Source organism: Stegodyphus dumicola, chromosome 6 (assembly GCF_044657685.1).
Source record: "Stegodyphus dumicola isolate Sdum_Otavi_A_Nest chromosome 6, ASM4465768v1".
NCBI classification, from domain to species: Eukaryota; Metazoa; Arthropoda; class Arachnida; order Araneae; family Eresidae; genus Stegodyphus; species Stegodyphus dumicola.
The window spans coordinates 57856883-57874063 of NC_140773.1; the positions used below are offsets into that span (position 1 = coordinate 57856883).

The 17181-nt window shown below is 30.5% G+C and overlaps 1 protein-coding gene across 1 annotated transcript in view; it reads right to left on the minus strand.

Moving 5' to 3' along the window:
* Nucleotides 1-1944: 1944 nt before the first annotated feature.
* LOC118188303 (phospholipid-transporting ATPase VA-like) overlaps nucleotides 1945-17181 on the minus strand; it is a 220211-nt gene continuing 204974 nt past the window's right edge. The window contains exons 19-23 of the mRNA XM_085818334.1: nucleotides 16492-16692; nucleotides 16312-16392; nucleotides 11676-11780; nucleotides 7085-7281; nucleotides 1945-5317 (exon numbers count right to left, since the gene is read on the minus strand). Of these exons, the coding sequence (XP_085674460.1) occupies nucleotides 5059-5317; nucleotides 7085-7281; nucleotides 11676-11780; nucleotides 16312-16392; nucleotides 16492-16692 (843 nt within the window). The 3' untranslated portion in view covers nucleotides 1945-5058. The remainder of the gene's footprint in view (nucleotides 5318-7084; nucleotides 7282-11675; nucleotides 11781-16311; nucleotides 16393-16491; nucleotides 16693-17181) is intronic.

Genomic DNA, 17181 nt, shown 5'->3' on the forward strand with positions numbered 1-17181 from the left:
GTTGCACATTTATTTTGTTTTTCTTCAGTGTTGACTCCGGGTTGGAAATATGTCCCGTAACCGGGAACATGTGCGTTGTTACTACCTTTGTCAGCATGTCCCCTTTTAAATTTTTCTTGTGCCTTGCATGGGCTTTGATCCATTGCAGGTTGATGAGACCATCGCTACCAAGAAAAGGTTACCTAATAACATATACAAATTCATTTTCTTTCACCACTTCATGGTATGCTACCTACATGTATAACTGTTCTAAAGTTTTAACAGATAGCCGATTTTACTGCTTTGAGAATTACAAATAATCGTGCCTAAAAGACATAATTCAGATTTCTTAGTCTACTTCACCATTGATAAATACAGTTAATCCTCAGCTTCGTGCAGAAAGCACTGGCTGTACCATCTTCAAATTTGAACCATCGGTATATATTTAAAGTTCTACTGTCCCTTCTACTATATCACTTATAAAGGCCTCATAGTTGCAAGATGGTTTTTTGCCGATGGTACGGTATTCTCACAGTCACTGTTCAGATAGGTAGCATCGTGTGTGATGATGTCTACTCTTAATTTTAAGACTTTTGCCGCTATGCCCCATTCATGCGCTAACATATTTAGTGGTTTGAGGCCTGCAAAACTGAGTATCTCATTTGTCGTCGCAGTCCTGTATGCTCTGGGGATTAAGAGGGATAACCGCCTTTGCAGGCTGAGAATTTTTCTGACTTTGTACATTTAACGTGCTACACCAAGTTGATGATCTATGGCAGACTGTTGGCACTGTCACCATGTGATACCACATTTTTAGAAGTAGTGAGGAAATGTCTCAGGTTTTCCCTGTCAACCGAGCAGACTGTTGTACTGCTGAGATATTTTATATTTCAGGTATTCTATAAGCGGATTCCAATTGAATTCATCATATAAAATAATGCCAAAATATTTTAAAGGTTTACTTATCTGAGTGTTTTTTAATTTTGAAAATTGGAGGCCTCATTAGGGTTTTGGGATTTCCAGTAGCACCAGTTTGCGAGACAGTCTAACGCTTGATCTGCTTTGTTATAAAATCTTCTTCTGGCACTCAACCGTATTATTATAAAGATGCCGTCTGCACATGCTTGTGCATGTAATTCCGATTGAGCTGTTGAATTGATTAAGTGCTCTGTTCACTATGACTGTCCACAAGGTTGAACCAAAGCACAATCGCGACAGTAACTTTATGAAAAAAAGTAACAAATTACACTAATAAGTTTAACATATCAAAAGCATTAAATAACTGCAGCTCTGCCCCTGCTAAAAGTCAGGATTTAGTTTTTTTTTTTTTTTTTTTTTTTTTTTTTGTTTAACAACAAACCAAGTATTAATCGTTGTTTAGTACAAACTATGATCTGAATGATTACAGTAAAAATATGAGTTTTATGATATAAAACTTACTACAGAGCACTTTTCAGTAAGTGGCCTTAGTTCACTGAAAAATCCTAAATGCTCTTCCAGTAAGATATTTGACGTGGGTTTTCCAAAATAGTTGTACATTTTACTTGAATGTGAGTTATCTTCTAAACAATTGACGTTTCATGCCAAGAAATGCGGTCTGGAATTTAGTTAGCAATTTCAAAATAATTTTACCTTTGAAGGCACTAGTCAAAATGCTTTCTGTTTCCTTCTTGAATTTAGAGGTTAAAGATAGCATGAGTAAGATTAACAGAATTCATAACCTCAGTAGTTAGTATCAGCAACATACTGTTCAATTTATGGTGGTTCTTTTAATTATGCATAAAAATATCCTACTAATCTGACAGTAATTTCTGTGCTATTCTTAAGCTTAAATGCACTACCTCACAGTGAAAGATTTTATTCATATATAAGGACAGCATTTAATGTTCCTTGGAGGCATAATGATATTCATGTAGCTATATAGTAAAAGTCTGTAAATAAAAAAAATAATTGAATAATCTGACATAATTTTTATTAAAATTTATTAAAGCTTTCAACAAATTATGAATTAAGTACAAAATAACAGAGGCAAGAGTGGCAAGCACAGAAATAATATTACACAATAAACGTCATAAAATCAATTAGAAGCTTAATATTTGTAACTTCTTTAATAATTATGACATGACTAGGAATGTGCTTTGATATAATTAGACAATACTTCAGGAAGCAATAATGATAAACAATTCTTCACAGATTGTTCGAGAAGCTGGAAAATGCTTATAAGTTTTATATATTTAACCAAAATAACAAATATTTTTTTTATACGAAATGATTATAATCTAGGAACATGAAGGGAAAAAATGGCACATTTAAAAACTTTGTTACCTTTTCCACTTATTTTTGGAAAAAGTTACATCTTCAAATGGCAGTTAGCACTACCAACTGAGAGATCTGATGCAATAATCAAGTAAGTTGAAAATGTATTTAAAAAAAAAAAAAAAAAAAAAAAAAAAAAAAAAAAAAAAAACTGAAGATTTAGATGAGAAAGCAAGTGCACAAAGTCTTTAAATAAATAAGATATTTCTGTAAGAACAGCACTTTTAAGAATTAAAATTAGTAAATCATTCAATATTTAATAGAAACATAGTTTTAATTCTTTTTAAATAAGCTATGAATTTATTTTATTAACAAACTAAAGTGAAACATCCTTTATGTGATTTATGTGATTATCACATAAACATCCTTTATGTGATATTTTTCATAAAAAATATAAGCTTAGAGAATATTATTGGATTATATCTTTAATACATAAGCATCATTTGTATCCAGATTCAGACAGCATATATTTTGGATAATATGACATGCATTCAGATTCTGATGCACATATTCTAAAAGAAACATATTCTATGTATAATTGAATGCAATAACGGTTTTAGGTAGACCAGTGGCACATAAAATTTTGGTGAACAAAGGAAAAAATAGAAGTTTTTGTCCATATGGACCTTATACATCCAAATGAATACAGGTCTAAAAATAAATACAAATATAATATGTTTTACAAATATATTATTTGTAAATATTATATAACATTAAGGGAGACTTATGATATAATAAAAAAATAACAACAGCAGCAAAAAACAACTTTTTTTCATGGTCCTGGTCCTGTTCAATACATTACGATTTATAAGTCGAAAAAATCACTCCTTTTCTACATGCAGAATATCAGCTTGTCAACACTCATTGGAATGATCTGCAAAGCTGGAATCATTAAAATTGCTTTTTGTGATACTACAGAATTTCTTAAAAATGAGCTGTAATTTATTTTTTAAATTTTATCATAAACATATTTTAAAAAATCAAGAGTACTTTTTCTCTTTTTTGTTAGAACAAAAAAAGATTTAGTTTGATACAAATAGCAGCAGGGGGAAAAAACCCATTTTCTTTAAAAGTTTTAAAAATGTTAATGTTAACCATTTGCTTTTATTTTTTAACAGCCCTCAATCAATAAAGTGGTTAACATTTCTAGCTGCCTAAATTTGATTTCTAGAAAAGGCTTGAGTACTTTGCAGGATGAGGGCACTTAAAACACATGGTGAAATTCAGAAATCTTCTCATATTGTTTAGCAGTAGGGGAAGGCCGAAATACTTGGTGAGGTAGAAAACTCTTGGATTTGTCCCTAGCGATTCTTCTTCAAAGTTCGGATGGAAATAGGCAGAATCATACTATCACTTATAGGGTGCCATGGTCATGCCAATGACAGATGGCATCCTGCATTTCTAAGTATGATAAAATTTGTGGACTTCTGATGTTAGAGGCAGACAGGTGAGACAAGTCACAACATAATTTTTAACTTTAATTACAATCTCATAATTAAATCAACTATTGAGTGACTAAAGACATTAGCTTAAGAGTGCAATGAATCCATTTTTTTTATGGAGTTTTGATTTTTGCTTTGATTAAGAATTTGCATGGTTCTTCAGATAGCTTGACTCACTGTTGTAAGTAACTGTTCATCAACACTGAAATCATTTAAAAAACCATCAACTGCTCTTCAAGAAAATCTAATGTTTTGTATTAAAACATATTTGCAGATTGAAATGCAACTTTTGCAACTGAAAATGGTAGCATATTCCTGGTCAAACAAGTTACATGCAAATCTGACATACAGGGTCTCTACCTGGAGATGAAACTTGCATGTTATCTTTATGGGCTCCCATCAAATATTGATACTTATATGTCTCTAACATTCTTGTTATGAGAAAAGAAGAAGAATATTTATTCCTGATATATTCTTTTGTATAAGAAAAATAAAATCACCTGATTATTGCATCTCATCCCTCAACTGATGACATTCATTTTAATATTAAAATGAGAAAACATGTCATGACCTTTTTTGTTTCAACTTTTAGATTATATTATTTTGTACATATGATTTAATACTACCATTATACATAAAATTATTAATTTAAAAATTTTTACTTGATATAAAATAAGAATATAACTGTCTTCAGTAACTTTGACACAGAATCAGCATTTTCAAATAACAAAGGTATAAATAATTCAGTTTAATTGAAACAAAACTTTAAAATGAAAAATATTTAACCAAACAATTCTTAAAATATTTCCAAAATAATAACAGGCATTTCAAATAATATATCTTTGAAGGGAAATTAAGAATATAAAATAGATCTAGTTACATAAATTAAATATACTGTTTAATTAAATTCAATTATTTGTCCATTTCACATTAAATAAATGTGGATAAAGGAATGTGAATTTAAAATGCTGTTATGTTATTAAATTAATGATAAATGTTTTCTTAAATGAGCACACTAAATTCAGTATGAAACGAGCATGAATAAAGAAATGCCATTTAGAAACTATTTATCAGAATATAATTAGTGTGACCCACTGAAAGCCTTTGTATGATAAAGTTAAATAAAAATTGACGTCAATTTAAAATTAATGCATAAAATTAATGCATAAAATCTGTATCACTTTCAGAGGAATAAATATTTCCACTTTGGTTGGCAAATTAATACAGCACTTTCACAAGACATATTTAATATTTTGATAACATTTATTTAGTAAACAAAAACAAAAATTTTCCAACTATAACACATTTTTAATGCATATTCTTATGCACTTATGGCACCATTTTTAGAGAGTTCATGTGGCACATGGATGTTGTCACCAGAACATCTGTGTTCCGTGGGGAAACCAGTTCTGATATCAGAGTTTATTCCTAAATCAACAGATGATTCATTGCTGGAATCTCGTGACCATGCAACTGAAACTGTAGAAGCTACAGAAGATGTCTGAGATTTTTTAAAGAAATATAAGGTCTTGGACACTTCAGAGGGAAACAAACTACCCTGTAGAGATCGCAAGACTAACCTGAAACAGTGATTATATTTTAAAAACAGAAATGTGTATATCCATAAAAAATGTCAGCATAAAATCTGTAATAATAGAAAAGTTTGTTGGTGAAAAAACAGTGCAGAGGCATAAAGAACCACAGCTACTAAATTCAGCATATGTTCTCCAGAGATTATTACGTAGTCCTCAAAGTAATATTTTCAGAATTTGATTACATTTTGTTTAAAAGCTGAAGAGATTTTTTTCTGATTTTCTCATATATATACAGGCTTAACAATAAAACTAATCATCATAGAATTTTCTTGTATCACTGGCTAAATCAGAAAATAGTCTTCCAGACAGAGTTTATTTCAGAAGCTGTAACATAATTTAACATGAATTTTTACTTTCCAGGATAATCACCTTTCTATGATTTTTTTAAACATCATTAAAAAAAACAATTGCAAATAAATATCTTCTTCATTATATTTAAATCTCTGTATGCAAAAATTCCGTTGAATGCAAAGAAGGAAGAGAAGATTCCCACAGGGGGGGGGGGGAAAAAGAAAAAGAAAACATGTATATTTTATAAATATAGAAAAACGATACATTTATGCTATCCATACAAAATATTCATATGTTCCAACTGTATCCAAGTGAATATTTGTATTCTCTAAATAATTCTGAAGAACAATTTAAAATAAAATTTTATTTTAAAAGTATAAACAATGCAATTTTAATTAACTACTTTAAACTATAATATTTTTCCTATATTTTCATATGCATCTATTTGTTGACAATTCCAAGTATGATATATATGTTATGACATTTGCAGTTACATTTGCAGTAAAATTTTTCAATAAAATTTATTTTATAAAAGATGGGATAAAATTCACTGAAGCTGTAGAATGGTGTAATTTTTAAAACCTGCCAAACAGATAGTTAGAGAGTAATACAAGGAATTCCAAACAATGATAAGCTCCCATATGCACTCATAATCCAACTATATAAAATTTCAAAACATACTTTTAATTATTTTTCTTATTTTATATTTTCAGTTGCTTCTAAAATTGTATAAATAAACCTATATGTCTAATTGGTAGAGAAGCATGTCATTGTAAAAATTAAAATGAGATAAAAAAAAGGGCTATACATTTTGAGTAAAACTTTAATTTTTAAATTTCCATGGTGATCTGACACAGCTCTATCTTCTGTGGGAGTTTTAAAAAACTGCCTGTAGAAGAGAGATTTATGACAAAATTTTTTAAATGAATTTAATGTTAAAATGAAGAAAAGGGACTTAAGTGAGATTTCCTTCGAAAATGATAAAAGTGTTATTTACTCAAATTATAGGTTGCTTTTTTGAACAATTTTAAACCTATGTGGCACAAATAGTTAAACAGCATTAACATAATGGATATATCCATTAGAATAAGGAAAAAATTCTGTTGCAGATGTAAATAGATTACAGTACAAAGTTTGAATGAATTGTTACCACATAGAAGCATATATTTAATATTACTTTTTTATGCAATACCATTTGAGTCAAGCATGAATCTTATAGGAAAATATTATAATATCAAGTAAAGATAAACCTTTTCTCTCACAGAAGCTGTTACAACACTTAATTTAAAAACAGCTTCTGAGGTTCATTTAGTGAAATATCTTCTAATGCTAATTTTTCAACATTGATAAAGAGAAGATGATAATTTTTAAATCTCTGCAAAGTTCTAATTAAATTACATTCATTAACTCCTTTCCCAAATATCCCATAATAAAGAAAAAATTTCAATACAATAAACTTACCTAGGAAGACAGGCTAATATAGGAACCATGAGAGTACAAAACCAGAACACTGAAGACCTCATCACTTGAATTATTACCCAATAAGGGTTTTGGAGACTTTCTTTGCCAACACTCATGTATGGCCATGCATTATACATCACAGCAAAACCAAAATATATGAAGAAACTGACCAGCAGTGATATGACATGTAAATAGGTCTAGAAAATAAAATTCTGTCATTCAGTTTCTCATATACTCTCTCTATATATACATACGCTGGCTGTCCTGAATGTAATGTCAGTGAATTTATTGTGACATGACTGTACGTCCGAGCATGGTCTAACTGGTTGAAACTGCAGTGGGAGAACCCAACAAAGCAGCATGGCATCGCTCAGTGTGCTTTGAGCACCCAGAAAATGAGAGTGGACAGTTATTTTTTTATCTTGTGCAAGTGAAAATGCAGCGCTCATTAGAACAAAGCTTTGTGGTCAAGCTTTGCATGAAACTTGGCAAGACTGCTACAGAAACTGTTACTATGATTAAGACTGCTTACAAAGAATATGCCCTGTCAGATTGGCAAGTGTTTCAATGGCACAAGACCTTTTCGGAAGGCCGGGAAGAAGTTGACAACGAGGACCACGCCGGACGGCCACTCATGACCACCAAGATTGACAATGTGATGCGAGTGAGGGAGCTGTTGAACTCAGACCGAAAACTCAAAATAAACATTCCGAAAACTCAAGTTCATGAAATCATTACAAACCATATCGTCATGTGGAAGGTGTGTGCAAATTTTGATTTAATTAGTTCCAAAAGTGATCACTGGTAACCAAGAATCATGGAGCATGGAAGCATGCCAAGAAAACCTCGGCATGTGCAAACGTGATTGAAAATTTTTGGACAACGTCATTACAGGTGATGAGACGAGTATTTGAATATGACCTGGACACGAAAAGCAACCATTGGAGTGGCACACGCCATATTCCTGTTGCCTGAAGAAAACCAGGATAAGCAAATCAAAGATCAAGATCATGCTCCTCATGTTTTTAGACATCCATGGACTGACTTATCATGAGTTTGTAGAACCTGGAATCACCATGAACTCCAAATTTTATGTGGAAGTCCCCAAACGACAGAAACACAGGGTTCAATGCATCTGGCCGGACATCGCAGACAACTGGAAATTGCACCATGATAATGTGCCGGCCCACAGTGCCTTCATCGTCACTGGCTGCCTCGTCAAAGCAGGGGTGCCAACGATCCCCCATCCCCCATAGCCTGGACTTGGCACCATCCCCGCCTTTTTTCAGTTTCCTCGCTTCAAAACTCCCCTGAAAGGCAAGCATTTTGGAACAGTGGATGCGGTTAAAGTAGTTTGCACTGCAGCATTAAAGGACATTCCAGAGGAGGACTACCACAACCAATTTGAGAACTGGAAGTCTCGCTGGAGCCGATGTATCGATGCAAAAGGAGACTATTTTGAAGATTTTTAAACACTTGTAACAATAAATTCAATAAATGATTTTTAAAAGACTTACTGACATTACTTTCAGGACAGACCTTGTATATTAGCAACAAGAGATGATGATAAATCCTATGTTTTAACAGCAAGTTTAAGTCATGCACATGGATTTAAATTAGGAAAATTAAGGAAACTTTTAATACTAAATTTAATCAAAACCTTCCGTTTTGAGAAAAGCAAAATGACAGTCTTCAACACATAGTACAAACATACTATTATTTATACTTTGTCATTAAAAATATTTAAATTGATATTCCAGGAGGCAGGTAGGATAAAATACAAAACTTAATTCTCATGAAAGTTTATTGCTTATTTCAAAAAAGCACTTTAAAATGCTCTAATGTATACATATATATATATATAAAAGTTAAAAGAAAATTCCTAATTCATACGCTAAAAAGTTGCTTAGATACTGTGTTTCCCTGAAAATATTAACATAAGTAAAATAAGGTGCAATGAAATGTGTTATAAAGATAAAATAAACAATACAAACACATGAATATATACAAATGAAATTCAATACTAATTGTAAGGAATATGCTAATCAAAGTAAGGCATATTTTAATTATTAAAGTGCGACAAATGATTTAAGCAAAAATATAAAAACTAAGAAGCGGTAAATGGTAGATTAGCCTAATTCGAATCTCATCTTGGCTCTTCAGGGGAAATTATTTTTAAACTCCATACCGCATTTCGCCAAAACAGACAATTAAAACTGTATGCGAAACTTTTATAAATTAATTTAAAAAACTTTGCCAAAATCTTTAGTCTCAATTCTCTGTTCCAATTAATTATATATATATATCAACGATAAATGTCAAATTTACATCATTTGGATTTTGGATTTAACGTGTTTAACATATTCAGTTACTTAGACTAGAAATTAAGATTCTTAACAAATATCAATATTCACACAAAAAATCCTTATTTGAATGAAATAACCTTATGACTGTTTAACAGCTGCCTTTTTATCCATTGCCAAATTCACTAGGTCTGTGAATGCAAAATCAAAAGCTGCCTTAAGGCACCATTTTAAGTGATTGGGATGATTACAAAATATGATATATATAAATATATTTTAGAAATTGATGTATGAAACACAAACAGCATTCATGGCTAATTGAATATATTTTGTTTCTGAACAAAACATTTCTTGAGAAATAAATTCTTAATTTGTGTTATACAGTGTGAAGGAGCAATCTATGTCACTGATCTTGATCATATTTGGGCCTTTTTATATCGTTATGATAAGAGAATTGATAAAAGAGAGGTGAATGACAACATTTGGCAGAACAGCAAGGAAAAGCGGGAATGCCGATGTTTCCAAAATGAAAATTTGGTGCAGAATTATTTAATTTTAATGTAGCTTTATCCCTATTGGTTTATTTTAAGTTTGGAAATTACTATTGGCTGAAGCATATGTAAGTATCTGCAACATGAGCATTATGCAAGAAACAAGCAACATTAATTTTCAAGTGATGCAGTTTATAAAGTTATTATTATTATTATACGCAGTTACTATTTCTACGATGGAAAGGGGAAATAACCAAATTAAAATAGAGATTTAAGGGACTACTGCAAATTAGAATTTTGATTTAATTTGTTTTTAACTTACATACACATATATAATATTATAATATTCCCTTTATTTACTTATTTATATTTCCTGTAAATCACTTGATAATAGTTATATTATCTGAAATCATTATTCTGCACAAAAACATGCCATTTGCTTTAACAATACAAGTCTAATGTATTAAATTCTTCTCAACAGACAGTCCTTTACTTTTCATTAAAACATGGAACATGGACTCTTTGCCTTTCTCACATGAATTTTGAGCAAAACTGCCAGAGTACAATAATATGGTATTCACTTGAGGTTTCTGAAATCCAATGTTGCTGTGGCCATGGTGAATTTTCTCCTACCTATTTTGCTTGCAGGTTATTAGCAAAACAGTAACTTCATTATTAGTTACAATTTAAAAACAGGGATTATCATTTGCGATTTTAATCATAGTTTTACTGCAAGTAGATGTTCTACTTTTGATTTAATTAAAAGAAGCTTAATAGCAGTTATTGCTCCATAAAATTTAAACGAAAAAGTCCATTTAAAAGTTTCCTCTATTAGCAGATAATATTTTTAATATTACAAGCTCGGAGTGAATAGTTATCATTATTTCTAACTATTATTGGGTAACTTAACCAGAATCATTTGAAATAATTCTGGCCTAAAACTCCAAAAAGCATTTAACATAACATTTAGACTTTAAAAAACTGTGCAAATTAATGCAGATTTATGCCTGTAATATATCAGTTTTTCTAGTTAAAACTGTCTTAATACTAAATTGAAGAGGAATATAAAAAATAGAAAGCTATAATTACTTTAATGCTGCATAAAGTAAATTTAAGAGTTTCAGTTATAACGACAATACCTACAACTTGGTAGTAAGGAATTTTTTTCACTTATTATCTTGAACACATTTAAGAAAGAATACCAAATAATAACATTGTTATTACAGGATATTTCTGAATCTATCTTGAATTCAGCGACATTTCAAGACTATGTGTTACAGTTAATAACATGAACAAATTTTTAGAGTACTACTTTTTTCAATGCTTCATGAAAATGACACAACAAAAAAGTCTTCAAATATTATATTGCAAAATTTGCTTACAGTGAAAATGCTTTTGAGTACTTTTTTTGACATTGTGTAAAAACTAAGCAATTTTAAATCACTGATTTACAAATTCTAAATATACAAACATTAGAAAAACATAATTATAATAATCCAGAAAAGAGTTCATTGTTCAGGTAGAGTATTTCAATAAAATACTGTATAGAAAATTTATTTAGCATAATAATACATGAAATAAACAAGAGATTATTATCTAAATAAAAATAACTAATTATGTCATCAATTCAAATGCAAACTAACTATTTTAAACAAAGCACGACTTTAATTACAGTTTATGGCAAACTGAATACTGAATTATATATATATACACACATACAAAATCTGAATTATTGTTTATTAATGTTGTCATAATATATTTCTTTGCACATGTATAAAGAAAAGAGTACAAACTTACCCAAGAACGAGTTTCTATAGCAAGATGTAAAAGCTGTCCAAGAACACAAGCAGTACATATTGTAGTTCCAAATTCCCAAATTCCTACATCAGAGTCATAGTATGCCTGAAAGGAATACATTTTTGTAGACAAAGTTTAAACATTCTAAAATATACAACTTATCAAAATGAGTTTTTGAAAGTCAAACTTGAAAAAATGTTTCCAATTTCAATGACTTGGGAGGGGGAACAGTTTACATTTATTTTCACTTTGGCATTATTCCTATCAGGTAGCTGAATAATTAATTAGAAAAGGTATAGTGCATCCACATGACTGATTTCTTAGTGAAAATGTTTTGGCCATACATTTGTTACAAAGATTTTCCTAACATCATGCCTGGTTCAGAGTAAGAGAAATTAAAGAGTTTAACAAGAATGATTAACATTTACATTGTTTGTTATACCTGCACCTTTAACATTCTAAGTTCCCGCAACAATATCAAATACAGTATCACAAAATTTAAAAAAAAAAAAAAAAAAAAAAAGCTGAACATGTGTCAAGAGATTGTCTGGTATATTCAGAGTCAAAAGATTCTGTGTTCTGTTTTTGTAGGGCCCACCAGCGGCCGAGCGGTAAAGTCGCTGAACACTGGTAGTTCGGTCTGAGGTTCGAGTCCCGCGAACGGGCTGGCTGCATGGGCGTTTTCGTGGTTTTCCCCATGTGTAACGTGTACACGAGCCGGTTTCCCTTAGAAAGTCCTCCACGAAGGCATCCCTCCCTTTAGGCAGATAGCCCTCATGTGCTTTGCCATAATTAAATACACCATACCACATCTGTTTTTGTAGCAGATTTTTGGTAATTTAAAATAGAGTTCGTTTTTAAATGATGGTTACAGAAAATGGAAAAATATTCGTGAGATATTAAGAAGGCATGAAGACTCAAAAACCCATGTAGATAATTTGAAATTATGATTAGAACTAAGATGTTGTTTGAAAACTTGTCAGACAGTATATTTAGCTATACAAAGATGAATTAATTCTGAAATTAAATATAGGCATAAAGTAATTTTATGCATAATGTTAGCTGTTAAATCACTTGGTGAAAATTATCTAGCCTTTTGAGGTACAAGTGACAAGCATAAAAATGGAAATTTTCTGAAGTTAATTCAATTGCTAACTGAATTTGATTCAATAATGGACAAACACACTCATAGGATCCTCAGCAACGAAGCTGGAATGATATTTGTTGAATCAAACAATGTCTTTTGAAAATATGAATTGTATTTGCGTATGTTTGCCAAAAAATTGTTGCGACTGGCTTGCGTCACCTGATACCAAGGTTGATAATGGTTCGGGTGAAGAATTTAACTTTGGGAATTTCATTTTCCCACTCACGCAGCACATTTCTGGTATTTCATTCTTAATTTTGAGGGCTCTGCAATAGATGCATCATTTATCTATCTTTCTAATAGCCTTACTTGGATGAAGACCATATTCATAACTAGCATCGTAATGAAATGCACAAAGATTTAAATAAGAATGCTGTGTTTGTCTGGATCGAGCAGTGCATACTCAAACATTTTCCAGTCTTGCTTCCTCTTGCTCGTCAGTTCCAAATGAAAAGGCTTGAGCAGTGCACACTAGAACATTTTCCCAGTCTTGCTTCCCATTGCTAATTTGTTTCATATGAGTGTGTATGCAAATGTTTTCCAGTTTTGCTTCCCACTGCTTATTTGTCTCTGAAGCTTGTGATGCCTTTTTCTTTTGTGCTTGAGGTGCAGATCAACTGAACAACCGATTTTCGTTTTGGGGTATAACTGATTCCACAGTGAAAGCAATGTTTTGTGATGACCAATTACAAATTCACTTTCAAAAAGCAAAGAAATTGCATGTGGTGCAATAATATGGATGTTAATGTATTAACATGCATGAAATGTTAAATTATTTTATTATCTTAAGTAGACAGTGGTCTTCCTCTTGTTTTGAAGGGCAAGTGTGGCAAGTTTCGTAAAGATTGGAATTAAACAGTATATTTGTATAAAAAAACAAACATTTATAATGTTAAATATATATATATATATATATATATATATATATGTACATATATACAGTCGAAAGTCGTTAATTCGGACACCCATAATCCGGAATGATCTATAATCCGGACCTCAAAGCTAAAAACTTTCTGCGCATGCGCCGCGTTGACACATGCGCATAGGCATTTACGTGTGTGTGTAAGACCTTTACGACTGCACATATGCGTGTGTGCAAGCGCAGAATACATTTTCGCGTGTGCGTTTAATGTATAACGGACGGTATAAGCTAAAATTATCTAATTATCTATTTCAGTTAATGTTGATGATTGCGTTGTTCCTTAATCTTCTAATTGGATGTGGCTTATTTTTTGCAGACTGTAAGAGCAATTTTATAAAAGTAAACTTGAACTTTCGATTATGTCAAATAAAATTTCCGATGCTGGATCTCCCAAAGAATCTACAAAACGAAAGTATGTTTCGATGTCCGTCAAACAAAAAGTGGAATTGCTGCAAAAAATGGATAAAGACATGAAGAAGGTGAAAGAGATGTTAGTGAAAATGAAAAAATTTCGATTGACAAGTTAGTCGGTATTCTCTGCACAGCAATTATGGGACTTGAACAGCAGAACTTTGTAACTGAACAAGAAATTATGTCTGTTTATAGAATTAAAAAGAAAATATTATCACATAAAACAAAGCAACTTAAACAACTTACATTGAAAGAAATGTTTAATAAAGTAAACAAATAAATATTAAGCTTTTTTTTTTTTGTAAATTTTGATACCCTTTAGATCATAATTGTTCTTTATTTCATAAATTACGGTTTCATATTTTTAATTTTAGAATTTCTGCATGCCATCTTACGAGATTTAAACTGATGATCTATAATCCGGAATCGCTGAAGTACTGACGAGTCCGGATTAACGACTTTTGACTGTATGTATATATGATGATAAGTGAAAGATATACTTTATATTAGAAAATACCACAAAAAGAAAGAAATAATCGATATGAATTTTATGGAAAATAACTTCCCATCATTTTCCTACATATTTTTTTACTGTTATTGAAAGAACGAAAACTGTTTATTTTTAAAATGTGATTAAAAGCTTTTATTAAAATGAAATACAATGTTGTTTCCATTAATATTTTAACTTCCTTTTATACCAATTACATTTTACACATGTTTTGCTGCACTTCATTTAAACTTATTTCACTTGAAAGTGATATACCATCCTCCAATACACAGTTATTACAGATGCACGATTACTAAAATATTAGTTTTTATTAACATCAAATATTTATGCAATTATTAAATAAGCAATCTAACCTGAAATATTAAGATAGAGTAAACATCTTTTTACTACTCTTTAAATAAATGTAAGTCTTTTATCTAACACTATATTTCTTAAATTATTATGATGTAAACAACAACAAAATGAAAATAAAAACAATACATTGGAAGGTTATTACAATACTTTACTTTGTAGAAGGAAATAAAAAATCAAAGAGGAGCATAAGGAGATGTTATAGAAGTTCCATATACAAAATTTCAGCATTCTATGGCTAACCGTTTTTGAATTACACAGAAAATTTGAAAACAACCCTTGAGCAAAGTGCCTTTTTGGCACAGCTGATTGCAACCAAAAAGACAGGTGAAAAACTGGATGTTATAGCAATCCCATATACAAAATTTCAATATTATATGAATAACTTTTTTTGCGATATGCAAGATACAGATGTACAAGATATGCCAGATACAGATGTACATCATAAAAAATTTGTTTCAAATTCATTTTACAATGTGCTTTGAAATAGAGTCTTTTAATCTGTCTATATGTATGTTATGAAAAAAAAAAAATTAAAATAGATTCAGTGCTGGTCAAAATGGATATTTCTTGAAATCTGAAATGTTTTGCAGTTACAATACTTTCTTTATTATGTACAAAAAAGTCGAAAGGGGAAATGGTGTTCAAATATTAAAAAGTGACTATAAAATATCAGTATATATTAAAAAAAATGATAAAATTATTAAAAGAATAGGAATAGTCAAAGCTTAAATTAAAGTTTACAATTTCTTTCCATGAAGGCCCTAACCATTTTGTTTCTCAAAGATAGTCGTAACCAAAAGTTGTACAAGTAAAAATTACAAATACTGATACTGTACTGAAAGCTTTACACAATAAAATAAGGAATAAAAATGAAGTATTAGTCTCCTCAGTTCAACGCTTCAAACAGAACTTATCAAGGGAAAAGTGTTTTGAAGCCCTAATCCAAGTTAATTAATGAGTTCCGAATACATGTTTTGATCCTCTGAGACATTTGAGATTCAAGATTGTTATTTTCAAAACAAATTTTCAATTTAACTTTCAGTGGCTCTCAAATGCTCAGACCTTTTCCCTACATGATTTCACAACCCTTTAGGCACCAAAATTACAATATTTAAGTAGAAACACAAAAAATACACAATAAGATTAAAAGAATACATATTAAGACTCAAATAGAAAACCGTGAAAAGTTTTATCAGACAAGAACCTGTAAAACTAAAATGTGGAAAAAGTCTAAAAAGGCCAGACGAACTAATTACAATCACAAAAATACACAGTCATTAAATGCAATACATACCATAAATGGAATGAAAAAAGTGATGATACTTTGGTATATAGCATCTAACATATTAACCCAAAAAGAGTATTTTGTATGTACCTAAATAAAATGAATGAGCATTAGCTATAGACACATAAGAAGCAAAGAATATACCAGCAAATTATAATAAAAGAATATATAAATATGCAATAAAATTACTTCAGCTCTTCGGCCTTGACCATACAGGAAAGGATACTTCAAAAGCAACTGAGCAGGACAATCTTGATCAAGAATTCCCAAGGCAATAGGTGGCAGTGATGTGAAGAGAACATTATATAACATGAGATATATTTGGTCTATCATGACAGTGGCGCTAAATCCACAGTACCATTGGTACCAGCAAATAATGAATATAAAAGTCTGTAAAATATAGAAGTCTTTTTTATTACTGTTGTCAACTGTAATCACATTAAATTTCATACAACTATAAAAATTTTTGCATTTTGTCTACATAGACATGTTAACTATATCAAGAGGGGGTAATCTAATCTAAAAAGGTTTTTCATATATACTTCAGTTTTGTTTGCCAGCTTTTGAATTTTTTTGGCTGCATATACATTTAAAATGTTACTAATTTTCAAAATATTTTAAGCTGATATTCTTGTGCCAGTCATAGAATCCCGAATTTATCATAAAGAAATGACTCGTTATCTTTTCAATATCACATTCTAAGTTATACCGATTTCAAGAAACTAATGTTACACACGAATTCAAATAAATAGTGTTATTAAAGAATATTTTAAGGAATATACAAGAAAATCATGTATATTCCTTAAAATATTCTGAAATCATGTATTTCTTGAAGTTTAAGTAAAGAACTAACCTTTGGAGAAATACTTCTTTGAAATT